The sequence below is a fragment of the Berghia stephanieae genome, chromosome 11 (genome assembly GCF_034508935.2).
Source record: "Berghia stephanieae isolate SIO BIC M18660-M18661 chromosome 11, UCSD_Bste_1.3, whole genome shotgun sequence".
Taxonomy (NCBI): Eukaryota; Metazoa; Mollusca; class Gastropoda; order Nudibranchia; family Aeolidiidae; genus Berghia; species Berghia stephanieae.
In genome coordinates, this window is record NC_088370.1 from 43,662,112 (window position 1) to 43,687,111 (window position 25,000).

General features: G+C 42.2%; 1 protein-coding gene across 5 annotated transcripts in view; it reads right to left on the bottom strand.

The window, feature by feature from the left end:
- LOC144957217 (carbohydrate sulfotransferase 1-like) overlaps positions 1-25,000 on the bottom strand; it is a 50,204-nt gene that overhangs the window by 4,882 nt on the left and 20,322 nt on the right. For 2 of the 5 annotated variants that reach the window (XM_078888273.1, XM_078888274.1), the window contains exons 2-8: positions 19,745-19,972; positions 18,650-18,759; positions 9,387-9,529; positions 7,412-7,590; positions 4,160-4,318; positions 2,948-2,968; positions 1-84 (exon numbers count right to left, since the gene is read on the bottom strand). The exon at positions 1-84 is cut by the window's left edge and continues 16 nt beyond it. In XM_078888273.1, coding sequence (XP_078744399.1) covers positions 1-84; positions 2,948-2,968; positions 4,160-4,318; positions 7,412-7,590; positions 9,387-9,529; positions 18,650-18,759; positions 19,745-19,746 — 698 coding nt within the window. In that variant the 5' untranslated portion in view covers positions 19,747-19,972. Of the gene's footprint in view, positions 85-2,947; positions 2,969-4,159; positions 4,319-7,411; positions 7,591-9,386; positions 9,530-18,649; positions 18,760-19,744; positions 20,013-25,000 lie in introns of all 5 variants that reach the window. The other 3 variants (XM_078888271.1, XM_078888272.1, XM_078888276.1) reach the window with 2 other exon arrangements.

Genomic DNA, 25,000 nt, shown 5'->3' on the forward strand with positions numbered 1-25,000 from the left:
TTGATGAGCCGGAACGGTTTCAACGTACATCTGGCTGAATTCACTCTCAGACAGTCTTGGACCTTGGACGGGTCCTCCTTGCCCCTGTAAATCAGAGACACGTTTGATTCATAGTTCTTGCTCGTTTATCAGACCTGTAAATAGGTGCACTTTGGTCTCTATAAATTCTTATAAATTATTTGTTAATCAAAAGGCGGCTAAATTCATAGAGTTATCTAAAAAGGGCGAGCGTGACAGACCCCAATATGGAGGGCCTACAGTTGCGACATCGAAACTTGTCAGTCATATATATATATTTAATGGGGGGGGGGGGCGAAGTGGCCGAGTGGTTAAGGCATTGCACTGTGACCCGGAAGGTCCTGGGTTCGAGCCGTGCTTCCGGAACTTTCGTTTTTTCCTTGGGCAAGATTATTAAACCCAAACTTGCTCACTTGGACAACATGGGTGATTCCTGTAGACAACAGACATCTTGTTTGATGGATTATCTATAATCAAAGCGCTCAAAGCGCTTTACAAGGTGTCCCTGACGAACAGTAACATTTAACATTTAGGACAGGTCATGACGCCTGTTAGCCGAAAATACAAAAAAAAATTAATAATTTCAAGCAGAGAAAACGTTGTTAACGGCCAGGTTCTCATTTTACACCTGAGTACGGTGAGAGAATGTGAGTAAAGAGCCTTTTCCAAGGACTCAACTATGCGCCGAGCGAGGCTCGAACCCAGAACCTTCCGATTCGAAAGCGAGTATCTTACCACTAGACCATGTATCTACATTTTGAAATAATTCTATCATTACTCGTCATCGATATGTAAACGATCCAATGAAAACTCACCTTGTTGGTGCTACTCGTTTATATCAAATACTCACAGCATCCCCCAGCCGAATATTTTTACAAATTTTAAAATTGAGCTTTATATTGCGCAATATCCACTAAATGTGCTCAAAGCGCTTTACAAGGGGTCCCTGGTCAAGAGCAATATTTAACATATAGGACAGGACATGACGCCTGTTAGGCGATATTACAATTTTTCGGACAAAGACAACGCTGTTAACGGCCAGGCAGGTACTCATTTTACACCTGAGTACGATGAGAGAATGTGAGTAAAGAGACTTTTCCAAGGACTCAACTATGCGCCGAGCGCGAGGCTCGAACCCAGGACCTTCCGATCCGAAAGCGAGTGTCATACCACTAGACCCCATAGCCGCACACACACACACACACACACACACACACACATATATATATATATATATATATATATATATATATATATATATATATAATGTACCAACACATAAAACTACGTGTAACCTTAAACGTTTATAGATAGTATGCGCTTGGCAAAGAAGTTCACAACATTGCTATCCGGAAAAATAATTGGCCAACACACAAAACTGTGTGTAACCTTGATTGTTTATAATTTGGTTAATACAGTTTTGTGAGAATTACTCATAAACGCGGATGGCAAAAAACAATAAAAAGACCCGAGTGACGTAATCTTCGTTTTATCTATAGCCTGATTGATAGAATTTAGTGAGAACTATTTATCAAAATGGCTGTCTAAAAATAGTAACAAAAGCAGAATGACGTCCATTTTGTTATATCTGTAGCCTATAGAGTTTGTCGTCTGCATCCTGAGACCCAAAAGTTCACTAAAATATAAAGTAGATCTCGTTGGCAGAGTTCCAACAGTCACGTTTTTGAAGGTCTGATACCAATGTATTATAGTAAATAGTAAATAGTAATAGGGAATGAGATTAGCGGAAGAGTAGCTTCCCTTGATTGGACGTCACCCATAGTCTGTGACGTCACCGACGGAAAAGTTATTAGAGAGAGAACGTCATGTTGGTTGTGCGCATGCGTCTCTCGTCCTCGCGGAAGCGACACAACCAACACGACGTTCTCTCTCTAATAACTTTTCCGCCGGTGACGTCACAGACTATGGGTGACGTCCAATCAAGGGACGCTACTCTTCCGCTTATCTCATTCCCTATAGTCAATAATGAATTTATATAGCGCCTAAACATCCAGGTTAATCGTGCTCTGCGGCGCTTTACATAATAAAAATGTTTTGTTTTTTTTATCACGACACTACACAATAAACATGAATACAAAAACAGAATCCAAGCAACATATCTATTTCATGAAAAAATAAGCCTCACGGAACAACTCAGTCTTCAGACATTTCCTGAAAGATGATAAATTTCCACAGGACTTTCTCCGAGGACCGAGTGCGTTCCATAGGCTTGTAGCTATGGATAAAAAGGCTTTTTTACCGAAAGCGGATTTTGAGGGGATAACCTTTAGAAGTTGGGACTGAGATGATCTTAAATTTCGAGTGGGTTCAAATTTTGTAATCAGTTCCTGCAAATATTCAGGTGCCAATCCATTAGGGGCTCGAGATTGGAATGGAAATCTCAAAATATGACGCAAAATTTGGCCATTACAACAATGTTAAACTTGGCCCATAATTGCGTTCGGATGTCAGACTTGCATATATGTATACGTCGTACAGTGCCGATATGCAATCTTTCATTCAGGCCCGATATCACTACCTTACCACACCTCGAATCTTTACAAAAAAGGGATGTCAAAAAATGAAACATTTGTCACAGACGTAATGGTTATGAAATATTTCTAATATTAATACCTTATGTCTGCCTCGGGCCACAATTGAAATGAAACGTTAATTGATTAAGTCCTATGATATTACAGTATTTAAAGGGAAAAAAATGAAACAGTTTACATGGCCAAGGAAACAAAAAATGAAAGTTTACATACCCAAGGAAACAAAAAATGAAACAATTTATATATCAAAGGAAACAAAAATTGAAACAGTTAACATGCCCAAGGAAACAAAAAATGAAACAGTTTAATAACCAAGGAAACAAAAAATAAAACAATTTATATACCAAAGGAAACAAAAGATGAAACAGTTTACATACCCAAATTCATCATCAAGTGTGCTTTGAAATACAGAGAAAGAACTCGTTAAAATCAAGTATACTAAAATCAATGTTTGATCAATGTTCAAATTGATACGTCCTCTACCAAGTGAGCTATCGCGACCCCTGCCCCTACCTTGTCACATTGATTCAACGTTGGACTTCAAAGAGTCTGTAAAACGACATCAACTAATTCTCTGATTTGACATCTCTAGACAAACTCACTGACATTCTAACCAATTTATGTTGGAGGTAAACCTGTCTTTTCTTGTTTTTTAGTTTTGTTAATTTTTTTATATTTTTGCTTTTTTTAGGTTTTTGCTTTTTGTTGTTTTTGTTGGAAATGCAGAAAGTGTTTTGTCATAGAACATCAGTAATTGGATGAAATAGACCGCGGGGTGGGGGGGGGTGGGAATTGGGTGAAATTGGCCGCGGGGTGGGGGGGGGAATTGGGTGAAATGGGCCGCGGGGTGGGGGGGGATTGGATGAAATAGCCGCGGGGTGGGGGGGGGGGGAATTGGGTGAAATTGGCCGCGGGGTGGGGGGGGGAATTGGGTGAAATGGGCCGCGGGGTGGGGGAGAGAATTGGGTGAAATTAGCCGCGGGGTGGGTGGTGGAATTGGGTGAAATTGGCCGCGGGTGGGGGGGGGCGATTGGGTGAAATGGGCCGCGGGTGGGGGGGGGGGGCGATTGGGTGAAATTGGCCGCGGGTGGGGGGGGGGAATTGGGTGAAATGGGCCGCGGGGTGGGGGTTGGGGGGGGGGATTTGGTTAAATGGGCCGCGGGGTGAGGTGGGGGGAATTGGGTGAAATGGGCCGCTGGGTGGGGTGGGGGGCGATTGGGTGAAATGGGCCGCGGGAGGTTTAGGGGGGGGGAGCTGAAAGGGGTGGACTGGTTGAAGGGGGGGGGAGGGTAGGTAGTGTAGGATTGGTTTAAGGAGGGGGTGGCGGTTGGATGTTGGGTGAAGAGGATTGAATAAAGATATGCAAACTCTTATTTGTACAGATTTGTTGACATCAACACCAAAAAACGCAATAGAACCTGGGCAGTGGTCTTGAGCTGGGTGAGTCATGCAAAATTTGATTTTACTTTTTAAAAATTCCATATCATTTTGTCAATTTCAAACATTTAAACTCTTCTCCTCACTACTGGCAATCAATTGAAATACCATGGATTATTTAAAACACCAAATTTGATATTTCTCTAACTTACCTTTTGATACAGGTGTGGATTGGTCGAGTGTTCTTGGATTGGATCAGGTGAAGGTTCCAGTATGCAGGTGGCGGCAGGTGGGTGAAGTTACAGGTGAGCAACAACTCGCAGACTCTCTCTGTTTCTTTGTTGTAGTCTGAAATGGCCGTCAGGTAGAGGCTGGGCGGGGGGGGGGGGGAGAGAGATTAAATGGTTGGTTATACTTCTCTCTCTCCCTCTCATTCTCTCTCTGTGTCTCTGCCTCTGCCTCTCCCTCCCTCTCTCTCTCTCCCTCTCTCATTCTCTCTGTCAATCTCTCCCTGCCTCTCTCTGTCTCTGTCTCCCTCTCTCTGATTCTCTCTGTCTATCTCTCCCTCTCTCTGTCTCTCTCCCTCTCTCTGTCTCTCTCTGTGCCTCTCTCCCTCTCTGTCTATCTCTCACTTCTCTCTCCCTCTCTCTGTCTCTCTCTCCCTTCTCTCTCTCTCTCTCTCTCTTTCTCTCTCTCTCTCATTTTATATAAATATCTATATATCTGTTTTACAGGTCAGTCTATCAATCTATCTATCTATCTGAATACACATCTATCTATCTATCTATTTATCTAAGTATCTGTCAATCGATCTATCTATCTATCTGAATACACATCTATCTGTCTGTCTATTTATCTATATATCTGTCTATCGATCTATCTATCTATCTGAATACACCACAATGTTTGGGGCAGTCTACATCAATGTTTCAGGCTTAATTTGCCATCTTCAGGACTGAGTTGTTTTGTTGACTGTTGTTGTTTCTTGAAGTGGTTCCGGTTTGAAGTTAATTAAGAGGAATTTGCGCCGATGGGGACACTTTCCGTAGATCTCACTTTTCATGTTGAGTGTGGCTTCATGAGGTTGTTTGATTATAGTATATTTTTCTTCCAGGCATAAGCTACATTGTTTTGATGTTGGTGTGTATCCTGTTGCTTTAGATAAAATTTTCCATGAAATGTTGTGGTCTATTTTGTTGTCTTTTAATTTCCAAATATGTTCGCTGAGTTTTGTGGATGTTTTTTTGTTAGTGTTTCTAAATGTTGAGGTGTGGAGGTTGTATCTTGTTTTGAAATTATTTTCTGTTAGTCCTACATATTTTTCTTGCTTGTTTGTTTTAGTTTCTGTGACTGTGGCTTGGTAAATTAAACTTGATTCTAAGTATTGTTTGTTTAGCGGGCAAAGAAGCAACTAAATTCAACCAGTGGAAAAACACCGATGAAGTCATTGAATGGTTCAAAAATATCCAAAACAAAGAAAACTGCACCTTCATCTCTTTCGACATTTGCGATTTTTACCCCTCCATCACTCCAGACTTACTAAACAAAGCATTGGAATTCGCAGCAAATACACCAACATCACAGAAGAGGAAAAACACATCATCAAACACACCAAGCACAGCACACTATACTACGACAACACACCGTGGACAAAGCGACACAATGATTTCGACGTAACAATGGGTTCGTTCGACGGTGCTGAAACATGCGAACTGGTCGGACTCTACATCCTGTCACAACTACAACATACACACACATACATCGGCCTCTATAGAGATGACGGACTCGCTATAACCAACAGACGACCAAGAGCGAACGAAAACATCAAAAAACAAATCTGTAAAATATTCCAAAACAACAATTTGAAAATCACGATAGAAGCAAACAAAAAAACAGTTGACTTCCTCGACATCACATTCGACATAAAATCCAATTCATTCCAACCGTTCAGAAAACCAAACAACACCATTAGCTACATTAATAAAAACAGCAACCACCCCCGTCCCGTCATTGAAAACATACCAAAAAACATAGCACTGAGGGTGAGCAAACTTTCGGAAAACAGAGAGATATTTAACGTCGCAGCCACCCCCTACAAAGAAGCACTCACAAAAAGTGGATACAACACACCATTTTTATACACAGACGCCTCCCTCTCATGTAAACCCCAACACACAAGTGAAGAACGTAAAACAAGAAAACGACACATAACTTGGTTCAACCCACCTTTCGACATAAACGTCAGCACAAACATAGGACAGCAGTTCCTGAAGTTAATTGATACACACTTTCCAAAAAACCACAAGCTACATAAATTATCAACAGGAATACCATAAAAATAAGTTACTCGTGTATGCGCAACATAGAACAAATAATTTCAAGCCACAACAAAAAAATATTAATAAACCACCGACAAGAGCAAAACCCACCCACTAGAAAATGCAACTGCAGAAATAAAGAACATTGCCCGCTAAACAAACAATGCTTAGAATCAAGTTTAATTTACCAAGCCACAGTCACAGAAACTAAAACAAACAAGCAAGAAAAATATGTAGGACTAACAGAAAATAATTTCAAAACAAGATACAACCTCCACACCTCAACATTTAGAAACACTAACAAAAAAACATCCACAAAACTCAGCGAACATATTTGGAAATTAAAAGACAACAAAATAGACCACAACATTTCATGGAAAATTTTATCTAAAGCAACAGGATACACACCAACATCAAAACAATGTAGCTTATGCCTGGAAGAAAAATATACTATAATCAAACAACCTCATGAAGCCACACTCAACATGAAAAGTGAGATCTACGGAAAGTGTCCCCATCGGCGCAAATTCCTCTTAATTAACTTCAAACCGGAACCACTTCAAGAAACAACAACAGTCAACAAAACAACTCAGTACTGAAGATGGCAAATTAAGCCTGAAACATTGATGTAGACTGCCCCAAACATTGTGGTAAATATTTTAAATAATAATCCGCTCCATTACTATATGTCGAGCACTTTTCGTACCATATTTGTATTAAACACGATTCAATATCTGAATACACCTCTATCTATCTATCTATCGATCTATTTATCTATCTATCTGAATACACCTCTATCTATCTATCTATCGATCTATCTATCTATCTGAATACACCTCTATCTATCTATCTATCGATCTATCTATCTATCTGAATACACCTCTATCTATCTATCTATTTTTATCTGTCTATCTTTTTAATCAGATAATGATACAAATGTGATACACACGGAGTGCTCACCAAGGTGACAACAGCGGCTATGTGGTCTAGTGGGATGTCACTCGCTTTCAGATCGGAAGGTCCTAGGTTCGAGCCTCGCTCGGCGCATAGTTGAGTCCTTGGAGAAGGCACTTTACTCACATTTATCAGACCTACAAATAAGTGCACGTTGGACAACAGTCTATTTAACCCTTGAGGAGAACTGACCGTTTCTGATATCGTGTATTGTATTCCCTCTGGACGTCTGTAAAACTCTTGGCCAGATTGTGTAACGGCTCGTAATGGTAGAAAACGTCCTCGTGTTTCTCTAGGATGTCCGCGGTCAAGCTTGACCCACTCCGGCCATAGGTCAGTAGGATGACCTGCGTGGGTTGACCTTTGGCAGGCTGGGATGGATGCAAGGTGGAATTGGGTGGATGTTAATAATAAATCAATAATAATAATAATATAATAATAATAATAATAATAATAATAATAATAATAATAATAATAATAATAATAATAATAATAATAATAATAATAATAATATAATAATGGTAATAACAATAATAATAATAATAATAATAATAATAATAATAATAATAATAATAATAATAATAATAATAATAATAATAATAATAATAATAATAATATATAAATATATTTATATAGCGCCAATCTCGCGTTGCCCCATATCCAGACACACATTGACAGGAGTGGAAATCATACATGCTACATACAACAATTACACTTCTCAGATATTATGGACTTTTTCTATACACACAGTTCCATTCATAACATTATTAAGACAAAGAAGAATTTATCAGGTGTGTTTTAAGGCACTTTTTGAATTTCAATTGAGAAGAAAATATTCTACATCTAGCATCTAATGGCAGTGAATTCCACACAGTTGGGGCGGCATGAGAAAATGCCCTGTCAGAAAATGTTTTCGAGCCTTTTTTAAAAAGTAGCCGACTCGAAGAAGGAGTTGATTTCTGGATCTCAGGGCTCCGGGATCGAGGAGGATCAAAACGACACAAAAAATCTGATGGATAGGATGGTGTCGTTTGGTTACAAATAGTGATATAAGATGATAGAAACAATGACACCCCCCCCCCCCCCCCACCCCCCCCCCCCACATACAAACACCCACCTCCCAACAGTATTACCAAAGGAATATCAAAATCATGAATGTTGTATAAACCAATTTTAAAAATTAGAGCATTTATAGAGCGCAAAATCCACTAAACGTGCTCAAGCGCTTTACAATGGGTCCCAGTTCAACAGAGACTTGACGCCTGTTAGGCGATAATACATTTTTTTTCGGACAGAGACAACGCTGTTAACTGCCGGTTACTCATTTTACACATGAGTGCGGTGAGATAATGTAAGTAAAGAGTCTTTTCCAAGGACTCGAGTATTCGCCGAACGAGGCTCGAACCCAGGATCCTCCGATCCGAAAGCGAGTGTCATACCACTAGATCACATAGCTGCACAATGTTCGACAGCCGGATATAACAAACCAACATACAAAACGACAATAACTGTCGTAGTCTGGAACAAGCAAGCGTGGATTTAAAATGTTGGCCAAAGAACTCGTCCTTCAAATAATCGGTCGATTTAAATGAACCTCATCTTGGTAAAAAGACTTCGCGAAGTCCCAGGTTTGAGAGTTTTGGCCAAGATGAGGCTCATTTAAATAATTGATATGGAGAGAGAAAGAGAGAGAGTGTGTGTATATGGTGAGGGGTGAACATAGAGAGAGATAAAGGGAGATATAAAGAGATAGAAAGCGCTATAAATATACTTACACATAGAAAGCGCTATAAATAGACTTACACATAGAAAGCGATATAAATAGACTTACACATAGAAAGCGATATAAATAGACTTACACATAGAAAGGGCTATAAATAGACTTACACATAGAAAGCGATATAAATAGACTTACACATAGAAAGGGCTATAAATAGACTTACACATAGAAAGCGCTATAAATAGACTTACACATAGAAAGCGATATAAATAGACTTACACATAGAAAGCGATATAAATAGACTTACACATAGAAAGGGCTATAAATAGACTTACACATAGAAAGCGATATAAATAGACTTACACATAGAAAGGGCTATAAATAGATTTACACATAGAAAGCGCTATAAATAGACTTACACATAGAAAGCTCTATAGATAGACTTACACAATGAGTACCGTGTGAATGATCCAATCCATCATGGCCGCTACCATTGTAACCTTTCACCCCAATGTTCCTCTGGGGTCGACTGCCTCCTCTAGCCCTTGGCAATTCATCCTGACTGTAGAGTTGGGACACATTTTGGGTCTCTGGGATAAAGGAAGAAACTGGTTACATTTCAAAGCTTATCCTTCGTCTTTCTCTTCTCCTCCTTTCTCTTCTTCTCCTCCTTCTCCTTTCTCTTTCGTCTTCTCCTTCTCCTTTCTTTTTCATCTTCTCCTCCTTTCTCTTTCATCTTCTCCTTTCTCTTCTCCTTCTCCTTTCTCTTTCATCTTTTTCTCCTCCTTTCTCTTTCATCTTTTCATTCTCCTTTCTCTTTCATCTTCTCCTTCTCCTTCTCTTTCATCTTTTCATTCTCCTTCATCTTCTCCATCTACTTCTTCGTGTCTATAGAATGGCACACCATCAGACAACCCATATCTTATAGATGGAACAAAGTTGACGTTATTCAGCTCTTTTTATTGTTTTTAGCCAGCCATCTTTTGTAGTAGTTATCACTAGATTGTAATATTCAGACTATAAACTATTTTAATTATACTGGCGGGTGTTGTGAGTATTTTAACAAAATGCATAGCATTAATAACCTCATTTATAGATTAGTGCATCGTTTGGTGTGAGGTCGTTAGTAGAGCTCAGGGGGAAATGATCCCGATAGTTGAAAGGCTCGACTTCTATAGTGTCACGTGACTTTTATTATATTACTTAATCTTTTAGTCATTATAGACTTTGAATGGGAGGACTTCTATAGTGTCACGTCACTTTTATGATATTACTTAATCTTTTAGTCATTATAGACTTTGAATGGGAGGACTTCTATAGTGTCACGTCACTTTTATGATATTACTTAATCTTTTAGTCATTAAAGACTTTGAATGGGAGGACTTCTATAGTGTCACGTGACTTTTATTATATTACTTAATATTTTAGTCATTATAGACTTTGAATGGGAGGACTTCCATAGTGTCACGTCACTTTTATTATATTACTTAATCTTTTAGTCATTATAGACTTTTAATGGGAGGAATTCCATAGTGTCACGTGACTTTTATTATATTACTTAATCTTTTAGTCATTATAGACTTTGAATGGGAGGACTTCTATAGTGTCACGTCACTTTTATTATATTACTTAATCTTTTAGTCATTATAGACTTTCAATGGGAGGATTATATTACTTAATCTTTTAGTCATTATAGACTTTCAATTGGTTGCAATGTCCAATAAATATTACTATCTCAGATGAGTTTCATTTTAATATGTGGTGTGATTTTTCTAATCTCAAAAACAATTTGCTGAGCCGGTTGTCATTGACGAATCGGAACGACGCCATTATTACTTTCTGTGTTTGCCATCGGTTTTGATTTTGCACACATTACGCTTCATCAGTCTTTGGCCACACAAGAAAACAAATACGCTTCAACAGTCATTGCACTACAGAAAACAATACGCTTCATCGTCTTTGGCCACACAAGAACAAATAGCTTCAAACGTCTTTGGCCACACAAGTAAACAATACGCTTCATCAGTCTTTGGCCACACAAGAATACAATACGCTTCATCAGTCTTTGGCCACACAAGAAAACAAATACGCTTATCAGTCTTTGGCCACAAGAAAACAAATAGCTTCATCAGTCTTTGGCCACACAAGAAACAAATACGCTTCATCAGTCTTTGCCACACAAGAAAACAAATACGCTTCATCAGTCTTTGGCCACACAAGAAAACAAATACGCTTCATCAGTCTTTGGCCACACAGAAAACAAATACGCTTCATCAGTCTTTGGCCACACAAGAAACAAATACGCTTCATCAGTCTTTGGCCACACAAGAAACATTACGCTTCATCAGTCTTTGGCCACACAAGAAAACAAATACGCTTCAACAGTCATGTCGTCACTTCCCTCGTAATGACGCATGGTAACTTAGTAACTGGCTCTAAACTATCGGAACAATGGCGGACGCCCTTATGAAATATTTCTCCGACGAGCATAAAAGTGTATCCAGAGGAGAAAAACATTATAAATATGATCTTGTTTTAACTTTTATACATTCTGATCACAAGACATATGAAAAGTTCTAGCCAGCATGAAGAATAAAAAGTACAAATTTTCTTTGTTTAGAACCACGATGGCCGCCGTTGCTGGGCGACGTGACATCAGACTATTGAATCCAATTGTGGGTTGTATTCAGTAGGTCAACCAATGGAATCACTTGTTTCCCTTGAGCTCTACTAACGACAACTCACCAGATGCTGCAACGAAGTTGACATCAAAACAGTTCTTTGTTATCGTTTCTAGCCAGCCATTTCTATGAGTAGTTCTCACGAATTTCAATCATTATACTATGAATGTTTAAGGTTGCACACAGTTGTGTGTGTTGGAACGTTATTTCCCACTGGCGAATGGTGCAATCTTTCTGGCTAAAAGCAGATTGTCAATAGTAGAGTTCTTCATTGATTAAACCTACAACATGGCAATTTTACAACATGGAAATTCTACAACATGGAAATTCTACAACATGGCAATTCTACAACATGGCAATTCTACAACATGGCAATTCCACAACATGGCAATTTTACAACATGGCAATTCTACAACATGGCAATTCTACAACATGGCAATTCCACAAAATGGCAATTCTACAACATGGCAATTTTACAACATGGCAATTCTACAACATGGCAATTTTACAACATGGCAAATCTACAACATGGCAATTTTACAACATGGCAATTCTACAACATGGCAATTCTACAACATGGCAATTCCACAACATGGCAATTCCACAACATGACAATTCTACAACATGGCAATTCTACAACATGGCAATTCTACAACATGGCAATTCTACAACATGGCAATTCTACAACATGGCAATTCTACAACATGGCAATTCTACAACATGGCAATTCTACAACATGGCAATTCTACAACATGGCAATTCCACAACATGGCAATTCCACAACATGACAATTCTACAACATGGCAATTCTACAACATGGCAATTCTACAACATGGCAATTCTACAACATGGCAATTCTACAACATGGCAATTTTACAACATGGCAAACGTGATGCAATCGATCGTGGAAATGTCACAATGTCACAAAATCCAATGGATATTTATCAACACAAATGTCACAAAATCCACTGGATATTTATCCACACAAATGTCACAAAATCCAATGGATATTTATCCACACAAATGTCACAAAATCCAATGGATATTTATCCACACAAATTCTACCACGTAAAACGCATTCAACTTACACATTGGTTGGTTTAAAATTCCTGTGTTGTCAGTTTGGGAAATAAACACAAAAAATGGTAAATAGGCACAGACCTCCTTCAACACGCTGACCTGTATGGTTATGACACACTACACTGCTAAGCGTTTAGGTAAAATACGCCCAACATCCGTCAACCAAATCAGACACATCAACACAAAACTAAGTGTAACCTGTGATATTTATAGACAAAACGAAGTTAAAATCACACACAGCTCTTTGTTATAGTTTTTTAAAGCAGCCTTTTTTATAAGTAGTTCTCACTAAAGTGCATCAATCACACTACAAACGGTTACACATAGTTTTGTGTGTTTGTATCTTATATATATTGTGCGCTTGGCTAAGAAGCTCACAACGTTGCCGTCAGGAAGTATAACGGACCAACACACAAAACTATGTGTAACCTTGAACGTTTATAGTCCGGTTAATACAGTTTAGTGAGAATTACTCATAAACATGGATGGCAAAAAACAATAACAAAGACATGAGAGAGTCAACTTCAAACTATCTATATCCAGTAGTAGTAGTAGTAGTAGTAGTAGTAGTAGTAGTAGTAGTAGTAGTAGTAGTAGTAGTAGCAGTTGTAGTAGTAGTAGTAGTAGTAGTAGTAGTAGTAGTAGTAGTAGTAGTAGTAGTAGTAGTAGAAGAGTAGTAGTAGTAGTAGTAGTAGTAGTAGTAGTAGTAGTAGTGGTAGTAGTAGTAGTAGTAGTGGTAGTAGTAGAAGTAGTAGTAGTAGTAGTAGTAGTAGTAGTATTAGTAGTAAGTAGTAGTAGTAGTAGTAGTAGTAGTAGTAGTAGTAGTAGTAGTAGTAGTAGTAGTAGTTGTAGTAGTAGTAGTAGCAGCAGTAGTAGTAGTAGTAGTAGTAGTAGTAGTGGTAGTAGTAATAGTAGTAGTAGTGGTAGTAGCAGGGGAGCTGCAAGGTCTGGGCCGGACGTCCCGCTTGCTGAAAGGAAATTGATGTGCATTTCGAACCCAACACCTCTCATTTCCAGGTGCATTGATCGCCGCGTAATCCTGTCTGACAGAGATTATTGCATATGGCCTCTCATGCATTATTGTGTCCATAACAGCACCTTCCCGTGGTGTTCCCTGTTTCTACTGAGTTTGTTATGGGCGCGACCGAGTCCCCGGCGGTATAACCGGGTTAGGGAGTAGGTGGGACCCCTTCCTCTTAAGGTGCAGGAGTCAGAACCCACCGGTGAGTGGTACACGCTCTGCTCCTCACCCACCCACCTCACACTCATTCTGTAGTGTGGTGTCTTCTGTATGTCCTTACTTTTCTTAATCTACCCCTATAACTCATACTCTCCCTAGCCATCGATGTATGACTCCACTGCCTTGTGGATACCTTCGGGAGGAGGAAAGGCTAAGGAGTAAACCTGACAGAAATCTGCATCCAAACTGATGCCAAACGTATCGCTGTGCGATCCTTTGGACCACACCAGGGAGGAAGAGAGGGAGGTTCTGGTTACTGGGCAGCCCAGGATCTCCACATACTCTGCCCAGGCCGCGCCCTGGAGAGGACACTCCAGTCTCAACTTCACCGGTGAAGAGTAACAACACGGAAGACAGCAGTCTACGAGTGATAAGTCCTTGCTCGATTGGCGTAGAGTTGGACGCTACGGGTTGTCTTCGACGGTGGGAGGGATCATCGTAATCCTACTGGTCAGCTACCGCCCGCCCCAAGCTAGGCAGCCCCCAGCCAGAAAGGTGTTGACCCGCCACGATCTGCCTGCTTCAGAGGGTGCCTGGAGCTTAGAGCTTGCAAGCTTGACAAGTGGATCGTTAAACTGTGTACCAGGCAAGCAAATGAAAAAGAAAACGAAGTCCCCAGCTCTTCGATTAGCAAGCTGGAATGTAAGAACTATGCGCTCAGGACTGACAGATGACCTTCAGGCCATGGACGATGCTCGAAAAACAGCAGTAATTGATCGTGAACTTAACAGACTGAACATCGACATAGCAGCCTTGCAGGAAACGCGACTCCCAGAGAGGGGATCCCTGAAGGAGAAACACTTTACATTCTTCTGGCAAGGAAAAGGCACAGAAGACGTGAGGGAGCACGGTGTTGGATTTGCAGTACGCCATACATTGCTTCCTATGATCGAACCGCCAACAGACGGCACAGAGAGAATTTTAAAGCTGCGCCTGTCATCCATGCAGGGCTCGGTGAACCTTGTTTGCGTCTACGCCCCAACACTGCAAGCTTCGGTTGAAGTAAAGGACCAATTCTATGAGTCATTAGACGCCATTGTCAACAATATCCCAGAAGTGGAGCACATCTACCTTCTTGGCGACTTCAACGCGCGAGTTGGTGCTGACAAAGAATCATGGCCAACCGTTTTGGGGCACCACGGCATAGGAAAGCAGAATGAAAATGGTCAGAGGCTTCTTGAACTCTGCTGCTATCGCAAACTATGCGTGACGAACACCTATTTTCAGAACAAGGCATGTCACAAGGTGTCATGGAGACATCCAAGGTCAAAACACTAGCATCAGCTGGACATGATCATCACTAAGCGCGATTCTCTTAACAATATTTGTAACACCAGGTCCTATCAAAGCGCTGATTGCGACACTGATCACTCTTTGGTTGCCACAAGGGTGAAACTGACACCAAAGAAACTTCATCACTCAAAGAGAAAGGGCCAGCCCAGGATCAACATCAGCAAGACAGCTTACCGGGAAAAGAATATAGAGTTCAACGAGCAACTTGAGAAGATTCTCAACACAGCTCATAGAGAAGCAGAACAAAATGCACAGGACAGCTGGAACTCTCTTAGAAACGCCATTTACAGCACTGCAGTTCTGACATACGGCAAAAAGGAGCGCAAGAGCAATGATTGGTTTGAAGCCAGAATTACTGAGATGGAGCCAGTCATTGATGCCAAGCGCAGCGCACTTGTCAGCTATAAACATAAACCGAGTCAGAGGAACCTGCAGGCGCTGCGAGCTGCACGCAGCAAAGCACAGCAAACAGCACGACGTTGCGCCAATGACTACTGGCTTCAGTTGTCGGACAACATCCAGCAAGCGTCTGAAAGTGGCAACATAAGGGCCATGTATGAGGGCATCAAACAGGCGACAGGCAAATCTACAAAGAAAACTGCACCTATTAAATCCAAGACAGGGGAAGCCATCACTGACAAGGACAAGCAGATGAGTAGATGGTTAGAGCGCTACTTGGAACTCTACGCCAGAGAAAACACTGTCACCCAAAAAGCGTTAGACGCAATTGAAGAACTGCCAGTACTGGAAGAACTAGACGCAGAACCAATTATGGAGGAGCTCAGCAAAGCAATCGATGCTCTGGCCTGTGGCAGAGCACCCGGTGACGACAGCATTCCACCCGAAATCATCAAATGTGGAAAGCCAGCCCTCTTGGAACCACTACATAAACTCCTGTGTCTTTGCTGGAGAGAAGGCAAGGTACCCCAGGATATGCGTGATGCCAAGATTATCACCCTCTACAAAAACAAGGGAGACCGTAGCGACTGTAATAACTATAGGGGAATCTCTCTACTGAGCATTGTGGGTAAAGTCTTTGCGTGCGTTGTCCTCGCTCGACTGCAAGTCCTCGCCGAACGTATCTACCCAGAGTCGCAGTGTGGCTTCAGAGCCAAGAGGTCGACAGTGGACATGATCTTCTCAGTACGTCAACTTCAGGGGAAATGCAGAGAACAGCAGATGCCCCTCTACATTGCATTTATTGACCTGACAAAGGCATTTGACCTTGTTAGCAGGAAGGGCCTTTTCCAGCTGCTAAAGAAGATTGGCTGTCCTCCTCAGCAGCTTAGCATCATTGCCTCCTTCCACGACGACATGAAGGGCACCATTAGCTACGACGGTGGAGCCTCTGAACCCTTCCGCATGCGCAGCGGCGTGAAACAAGGCTGTGGCCTCGCACCGACTTTGTTTGGTATATTTTTCTCCTTACTGCTGAAGTTCGCATTCAAAGAGTCCCCAGAAGGAGTCCACTTACACACCAGAAGTGATGGGAAGCTGTTCAATCTGGCACGGCTGAGAGCAAAGACCAAGGTCCGCACAGTCCTCATAAGGGAAATGCTATTTGCAGATGATGCAGCTCTATGCGCGCATATCGAGGAAGACCTTCAGCGGCTGATGGACAGGTTTTCCCACGCATGCAGGGAATTCGGGCTGACGATCAGCATCAAGAAAACAAATGTAATGTGTCAGGATGTCCCCTCTTTACCAGCAATTTACATTGACAACGAGGAGCTAGAAGTCACTGATCACTTCACATACCTGGGCACAACCATCACCAGCAACCTCTCACTTGATGCAGAATTAGACAAGCGCATCGCCAAAGTTGCCGCTGTCATGGCACAACTGAGCAAGAGAGTGTGGACCAACAACCAACTCACTTTGAACACCAAACTCAGAGTATACCAGGCATGTGTACTCAGTAGCCTACTGTATGGCAGTGAATCCTGGACAACATATGCCAGACAGGAGAACCGCCTGGAAAACTTCCACATTCGCTGTCTACGACGAATTCTCGGCATCAGGTGGCAGGACAGACTCACTAACAATGCAGTGCTAGAAAGAGCTAACTCCCTCAGTATGCATCTCATGCTCTGCCAGCGACGTTTGCGATGGCTTGGTCACGTACACAGGATGGACAATGGACGCATACCCAAAGACATAATGTACGGTGAACTAGCTTCTGGACGGCGACCAACTGGCCGTCCAGCTTTGCGCTTCTATGATGTCTGCAAACGAGACATGAAATTGACAGGCATCGACTCAAACACCTGGGAGTCGCTTGCTGACGACCGCAGCGGCTGGAGATATGCGGTGATGGAGGGAGTGAAGAGAGGTGAGGAGAGGAGAAAGACGAAGTTTAAGGAGAGGAGAGCAAGGAGGAAAGAGAGGCAGCAGATCCAAATACCAAACGCACAGTCAAACTATGTGTGCAACAACTGCGGTAGAGATTGTCATGCAAGGATTGGTCTGCTGAGTCACACCCGTCGTTGCTCTCAACAAGACTGATGAGACGAAAGTCATACAGGGCGCAAACCATCGTCTCTCGAGACGGAAGGATGCCTACTAGTAGTACTAGTAGTAGTAGTAGTAGTAGTAGTAGTAGTAGTAGTAGTAGTAGTAGTAGTAGTAGTAGTAGTAGTAGTAGTAGTAGTAGTAGTAGTAGTAGTAGTAGTAGTAGTAGTAGTAGTAGTAGTAGTAGTAGTAGTAGTAGTAGTAGTAGTAGTAGTAGTAGTAGTAGTAATAGTAGTAGTAGTAGTAGTAGTAGTAGTAGTAGTAGTAGTAGTAGTAGTAGTAGTAATGTATTGAGGATGGACACATCCTGCTACTAATACAGTTATGCCACTTAATGATTCAATATGTAACCTATTTATTATTAGTTCTCCGAAGGACTGGATACATACACACTTCCAAGGAACCAAAATTGTAGATGGTGTGAATGATATATCGAAAGAGGAACAGCAACGTGAAGAAGAAAGGGAAATAATCCAAGAATTATAAATATCGACAAATCTATGGTTACGTCCCTTGATCGCATAACTCTCACAATATCTCTCATATTAGGTCATTTTGACAATCATTTGTAGATTTTACGCAAAAAGACGAATAGTCTATTATTTGATCAGCTTTTAAAGAACTACAACCTAGCCTGTATTTTTCCATCAATTATTTTGGATATTTTTTATTCCCAGAGACAATACCTTGTTCTATTTGTTTTTTATAAAAACTATGGAGAAATGTTTGTGGCTTCGACAACAACAAAAAGTACCTCTTTATTTTGTGACCACGTGATACTTGCTCATTCATTTATTACTTTAGTTACTATATTCGTTCATTCATTGATTCGTCTATTTTTAATTTATTCATGTATGCATTTATTCATGCATTCATTTATCATTCATTGAGTTTGCCAGTCCTACCTTCATCTTGCAGGGAAATGACGACGACGAATGTGATGGCAAGGATGGACATGATGACGTAACGATAGGCTACGGCCTGTCTGTAACATAGGCGTAGTGGGGAGGGAGACCTGTGGGTGGTGAAGGGGGTTGGGGGGAGGGGGGTTATGGTTGATGTGATGACGTAACGATGGACAACAGTTTTGTTTTTTTTTTGGGGGGGGGGAGAGGAAGGGATATTTGTGGTGGATGGAGGAAAGACAAGGGGAGGGTAATGAGGGTTGTGAACGGAGGAAGAAGGGGGGGGGGGGGGGTGATGCTTTGAGGACGCGGGGAGGAGGGATGGGACTATGAATGGTGTTATGGTTTATAGTGATGATGGCGATGGTGATGATGATGATGATGATGATGATGATGATGATGATGATGATGATGATGATGATGATGAGGAGGAGGATGATGATGATGATGATGGTGGTGGTGGTGATGATGATGATGATGATGATGATGATGATGATGATGATGATGATGATGATGATGATGGTGATGATGATGATGATGATGATGATGATGATGATGATGATGATGATGATGGTGATGATGGCGATGGTGATGATGATGATGATGATGATGATGATGATGATGATGATGATGATGATGATGATGATGATGATGATGATGGCGATGGTGGTGATGATGATGATGATGATGATGATGATGATGATGATGATGATGATGATGATGATGATGATGATGATGATGATGATGATGAAAGAAGAATATGAAGAAGAAGAAGAAGAAGAAGAAGAAGAAGAAGAAGAAGAAGAAGAAGAAGAATGAAGAAGAGAAGAAGAAGAAGAAGAAGAAAAGAAGAAGAAGAAGAAGAAGAAGAAGAAGAAAGAAGAAGAAGAAGAAGAAGAAGAAGAAGAAGAAGAAGAAGAAGAAGAATGAAGAAGAAGAAGAAGAAGAAGAAGAAGAAGAAGAAGAAGAAGAAGAAGAAGAAGAAGAAGAAGAAGAAGAAGATGAAGAAGAAGAAGAAGAAGAAGAAGAAGAAGAAGAAGAAGATGAAGAAGAAGAATGCCTCACACACAGATAATATCTAATATTCATACTTACATTACTTGGTGAATGGTCAGTCTCTTCGCTACTCTAACGAATGATGTTTCTGTTATCCTCTAGACAGGAATTGTATAATGTATTTTATTGTTAACACCGGATATTGTTACAGCATCATCGTTGAGAACTAATCCACTTTAGGGCCGATTCCAACTGCTTGTCGTGCACAATTCACCATTTCAACATAACGGAAAACGTTGATCACAAAATCCTGCCCACGAATGACGTCTTTGATTTGACATCAGGTTTGTTGTTGTTATTTCTGTTTCTTTTTGAATAATAGAATAGAATTATATATTAATTAATCACGTGACAAAAACTAACATTTCACATTTACGGGTCTTCTTGTGTTAAAATCCGTTTGCAGCAATTCGATTACCCTGTGTATCACCGTTGTTATCGAATGGGTAACATATGCCACAATTCACGTATTCAATATAGATAGTATGCACTTGGTATAATAGCTCACAACATTTCCATCCGGAAGTATAACGGACCAACACACAAAACTCTGTGTAACCTTGAACTTTTATAGTCTGGTTAACACAGTTTAGTGAGAATTACTCATAAACATGGATGGAAAAAAATAGTTTAAAAGACCTGAGTGACGTCAACTTCGTTCTAACAAACTTGACGTCACTCAGCTCTTTGTTATTATTTTTTTGCCAGCCATTTTTATGAGTAATTCTCACAAAACAGACAATAAACGTTTAAGGTTACACATAAACGTGGATGGCAAAAACCAATAACAAAAACACGAGTTATGTCAACTTCATTCCATCTATATGAATGACTCCAGCACGTAGGAAATAAATTAAATTGTCCACATTAAAACAAAAGAATCCACCCGGCCAAATCGAAGAGAAAGAATGCAGTTGACGTCACTCGGTTATTGGTTATCGTTTTAGACTTACAGATAGGTTATTAGTTCTCACTTTTGAAAATATATCAATAAGACTAAAAACGTTTAAGATTACACATAGTCTTGTGCGATGGTATGTTTCATCTGTCAGATGTTGTGAGTGAGTATTTTCCTCAAACACCCAGCATCGGTCCCATAATTGACAACGTTCACGTGTAAATGGCCAGTGACACCTTCTGACACATTTCAAACACAACAGACACCCCAGGGTGTGCTGGCCAGGTGAGGATTTCGACACTCATGGACGACGGGCTGGAGAGATAATTGAATGCTGGTTTTCACACACACTCTCACACACACACCCATGCACACATACATACATATATACACGTACACACACGCACGCACACACGCACACATACACACACACGAATCGATAGATCGATACTAAACGCTTTGAACCATGATAGATGGTGGTGGGGGGTTGACGATGGAAGGGGGGGGGGGGGAGGGGGGGGGTGGTGGGGGGTTGACGATGGAAGGGGGAGGGTGGTGGGGGGTTGACGATGGAAGGGGGGAGGGGTGGTGGGGGGTTGACGATGGAAGGGGGGAGGGGTGGTGGGGGATTGACGATGGAAGGGTGGGGGGTGGTGGGGTTGACGATGGAAGGGGGTGGGGTGGTGGGGGTTGACGATGGAAGGGGGTGGGGTGGTGGGGGGTTGACGATGGAAGGGGGTGGGGTGATGGGGGGTTGACGATGGAAGGGGGTGGGGTGGTGGGGGTTGACGATGGAAGGGGGTGGGGTGGTGGGGGGTTGACGATGGAAGGGGGGAGGGTGGTGGGGGGTTGACGATGGAAGGGGGGAGGGGTGGTGGGGGGTTGACGATGGAAGGGGGTGGGTGGTGGGGGTTGACGATGGAAGGGGGTGGGTGGTGGGGTTGACGATGGAAGGGGGTGGGGTGGTGGGGGGTTGACGATGGAAGGGGGGGGTGGTGGGGGGTTGACGATGGAAGGGGGGTGGTGGGGGGTTGACGATGGAAGGGGGGATGGGGGTTGACGATGGGGGGGGTGGTGGGGTGGGGGGTTGACGATGGAAGGGGGGGGTGGTGGGGGGTTGACGATGGAAGGGGGGTGGTGGGGGGTTGACGATGGAAGGGGGTGGGGTGGTGGGGGGTTGACGATGGAGGGGGGAAGGGGGGTTGACGATGGAGGGGGGAGGGGGGGGTTGACGATGGAAGGGGGGAGGGGGGGTTGACGATGGAGGGGGGAGGGGGGTTGACGATGGAGGGGGGAGGGGGTTGACGATGGAGGGGGGAGGGGGTTGACGATGGAAGGGGGGGGTGGTGGGGGGTTGACGATGGAAGGGGGTGGGGTTGACGATGGAAGGTGGGAGGGGTGGTGGGGGGTTGACGATGGAAGGGGGTGGGGGTTGACGATGGAAGGGGGGAGGGGTGGTGGGGGATTGACGATGGAAGGGGGGAGGGGGGGCAGATTGTAGCCTTCGTGAACTTACAGTAGGAACGAAGTTGGCGTCACTCGGCTATTTGACATTATTTTAGACCGGATGTTAGTGATTAGTTCTCACTAAATTATACCAATCAGAATACAGCACGTTGAAAGTTACACACCGTTTTGTGTACGGATATTGTGAGTATTTTATCTAAAGGAACAACAACAATAACCTGAATCTGGGACTTGGATTGTCATGGCACTTCTTATTTAAAATGAATTTTTACCAACGTGTATATATATGCAGGTCTGATATCCGAAGGCAATTATGGGCCTAGTTTAACATTGTTGTATAAAGGACAATATTCGGAGTCTTTTTGGCGGGATTTCCATGACAACAATGAGCCCATAAGGAATTGGGTTAGCAGACCTATAAATAAGTACACGTTGGTTTTTAAATGAGCGTTGAGCGTTTATATAGAGCAATATCCACTAAATGTGCTCAAAGCGCTTTACGTGTATCGCTGGCGAACAGCAACATTTAATATTTAGGAAGAGACATGACGGCTGTTACTGTTAGACGATATTACATTACAATTTTTATCGCTGTTAACGGCCACGTACTAATTTTACACCTGAATATGGTGAGAAAATGTGGGTAAAGAGCCTTCTCCAAGGACTCAGTTATGCGCCGAGAGAGGCTCGAACCCAGGACCTTCCGATCCGAAAGCGAGTGTCATACCACTAGACCACATAGCGGCTCGGTTTTTACCAATTCGCCCATCATCCCAATTCAGTACCAGTCGGTTGGCATCGGTCACGTGTTCGTGTGCAAATTAGAAATCGGATGTGCCTATATTGTAGTTTGCTTGATTTTAGTTATTGTTTTGTTTTGTTTTGTTTTGTACACTGATTATTTCGACCTGGAAATGTGAACGGCTCGTGACGGAAGAGACAAAAGCCATTTGGGGACGACAGGGACGACGGCAATCACTAGGTCATGTATAATTAACGGTTTACCTCCAGATCAATAGATCGATAAAAGTCTATCAACCCCCCCGCCCCTTCCCACCCCGACTCCTCTCCCTATCACTAATATCCTCCCACCCCCACCCCCCTCTCTCCATCACTAAACTACTTCCACCCCCACCCCCTCCTCTCTCCATCACTAATCTCCTCCCACCCCACCCCCTCCTCTCTCCATCACTAATATCCTCCCATCCCCCCACCCCTCCTCTCCCCATCACTGATATCCTCCCACCCCCCCCCTACCTCCACCCCCTCCTCTCTCCATCACTAATATCCTCCCATCCCCCCCATCCCTCCTCTCTCCATCACTAATATCCTCCCATCCCCCCACCCCTCCTCTCTCCATCACTAATCTCCTCCCACCCCACCCCCACCCCCTCCTCTCTCCATCACTAATCTCCTCCCACCCCCCCCCCCCTACTCTCTCCGTCACTAATCTTCTCCCACCCCCACCCCCCCCCTACTCTCTCCGTCACTAATCTCCTCCCACCCCCACCCACTCCTCTCTCCATCACTAATCTCCTCCCCCCCCCCACCCCCCCTCCCCTCTCCATCACTAATCTCCTCTCAACCCCCCCCCCCCCGCCCTACCCCTACTTGCCATTACCCAGACCTGCCTAAGACTACAAAAAAGTCGTTGAATTAGGAGATTTTGGCTCCATCTACAGAACAACATTGGCTTCTTTGCCTCAATAAATCTTGTTGGAAAGGGAAGTGGAATTCCTTAGAACCAACAGTCGGGCAATTGGAGCATTTCTGGATCACGATGAGGGAGATGTATTTATTTATATCTAGGTATATTAACCAGACTATAAACGTTTAAGGTTACACATAGTTTTGTGATTTGGTCCGTTATACTTCCGGATGGCAATGTTGTGAGTTTTTATAGATAGTATGCACTTGGCTAAGAAGCCAACACACAAAACTGTGTGTAACAATGATCTTTTATAGTATGATTTATACAATTTAGTGAGAACTACTCATAAACGCGGATGGCAAAAACAATAACAAAGACCAGAGTGACGTCATCTTCGAACTATCTATAGACACCTAGCATTGTGTGTTGTTACGTTATATCCGACTAGCGGATGTTGTGAGTATTTTCGCTAACCATTTGACACCAGGTCCCGTTGATTGAACAGTGAACACGACATGAGTCGATGTCTGATGACAACAGATGGGAAAATGTAATGTGACGTTTCGTCTCGAAACGGTATTCTGTCCGGATGAATTGAACCCCGAAAAGTGACTTTAGAATTAAATTGATATTAAATACATATAGGAATCAATAGTCTGATGTCACATCCACCCAGCAACCTTCAGCTTGGTTCTAAACAAAGAAAATCGGTATTTTTTATTCCTCATGCTGGCTTGAAATTTTTTTCACGTCATGTGATCAGAATGTATAAAAGTCAAAACAAGATCAGGTTTATAATGTTTTTCTCCTCTGGATACATTTTTATGGTCGTCGGAGAAATATTTCATAAGGGCGTCCGCCACGATTCCGATAGTTTAGAGCTAATTACCAAGTTACTATGCGTCATTACGAGGGAAGTGACGTCACGACTATTGAAGCCTATTGTTGAGGTTTTGCATTATGAGAAATTGTCTTCATTCTCTAACATACTAAATGGAAACAAACCCCAAGTTTCTGGATGGGGTTCCTGACCTCCCATAGTGGGCAAGGGGGGGGGGGGGGGTACATACAGTGTCTTCTATCCCCTTATATCTGTTTTCCAACTTGCTTTGTGCCTTTGTCTTGGAATGAGATTACTTGGTTTTGTCCTGGCCCTGGCTGGGAGGGAAACAGTCAAATGTATAGTTATTGTTTTGAGAGATGATATTTTTTTTCCTTGTAAATCATCTCTATGTTATGTATTATTATATTTGTTATTTTGAATTTAAAATGTAAGCAG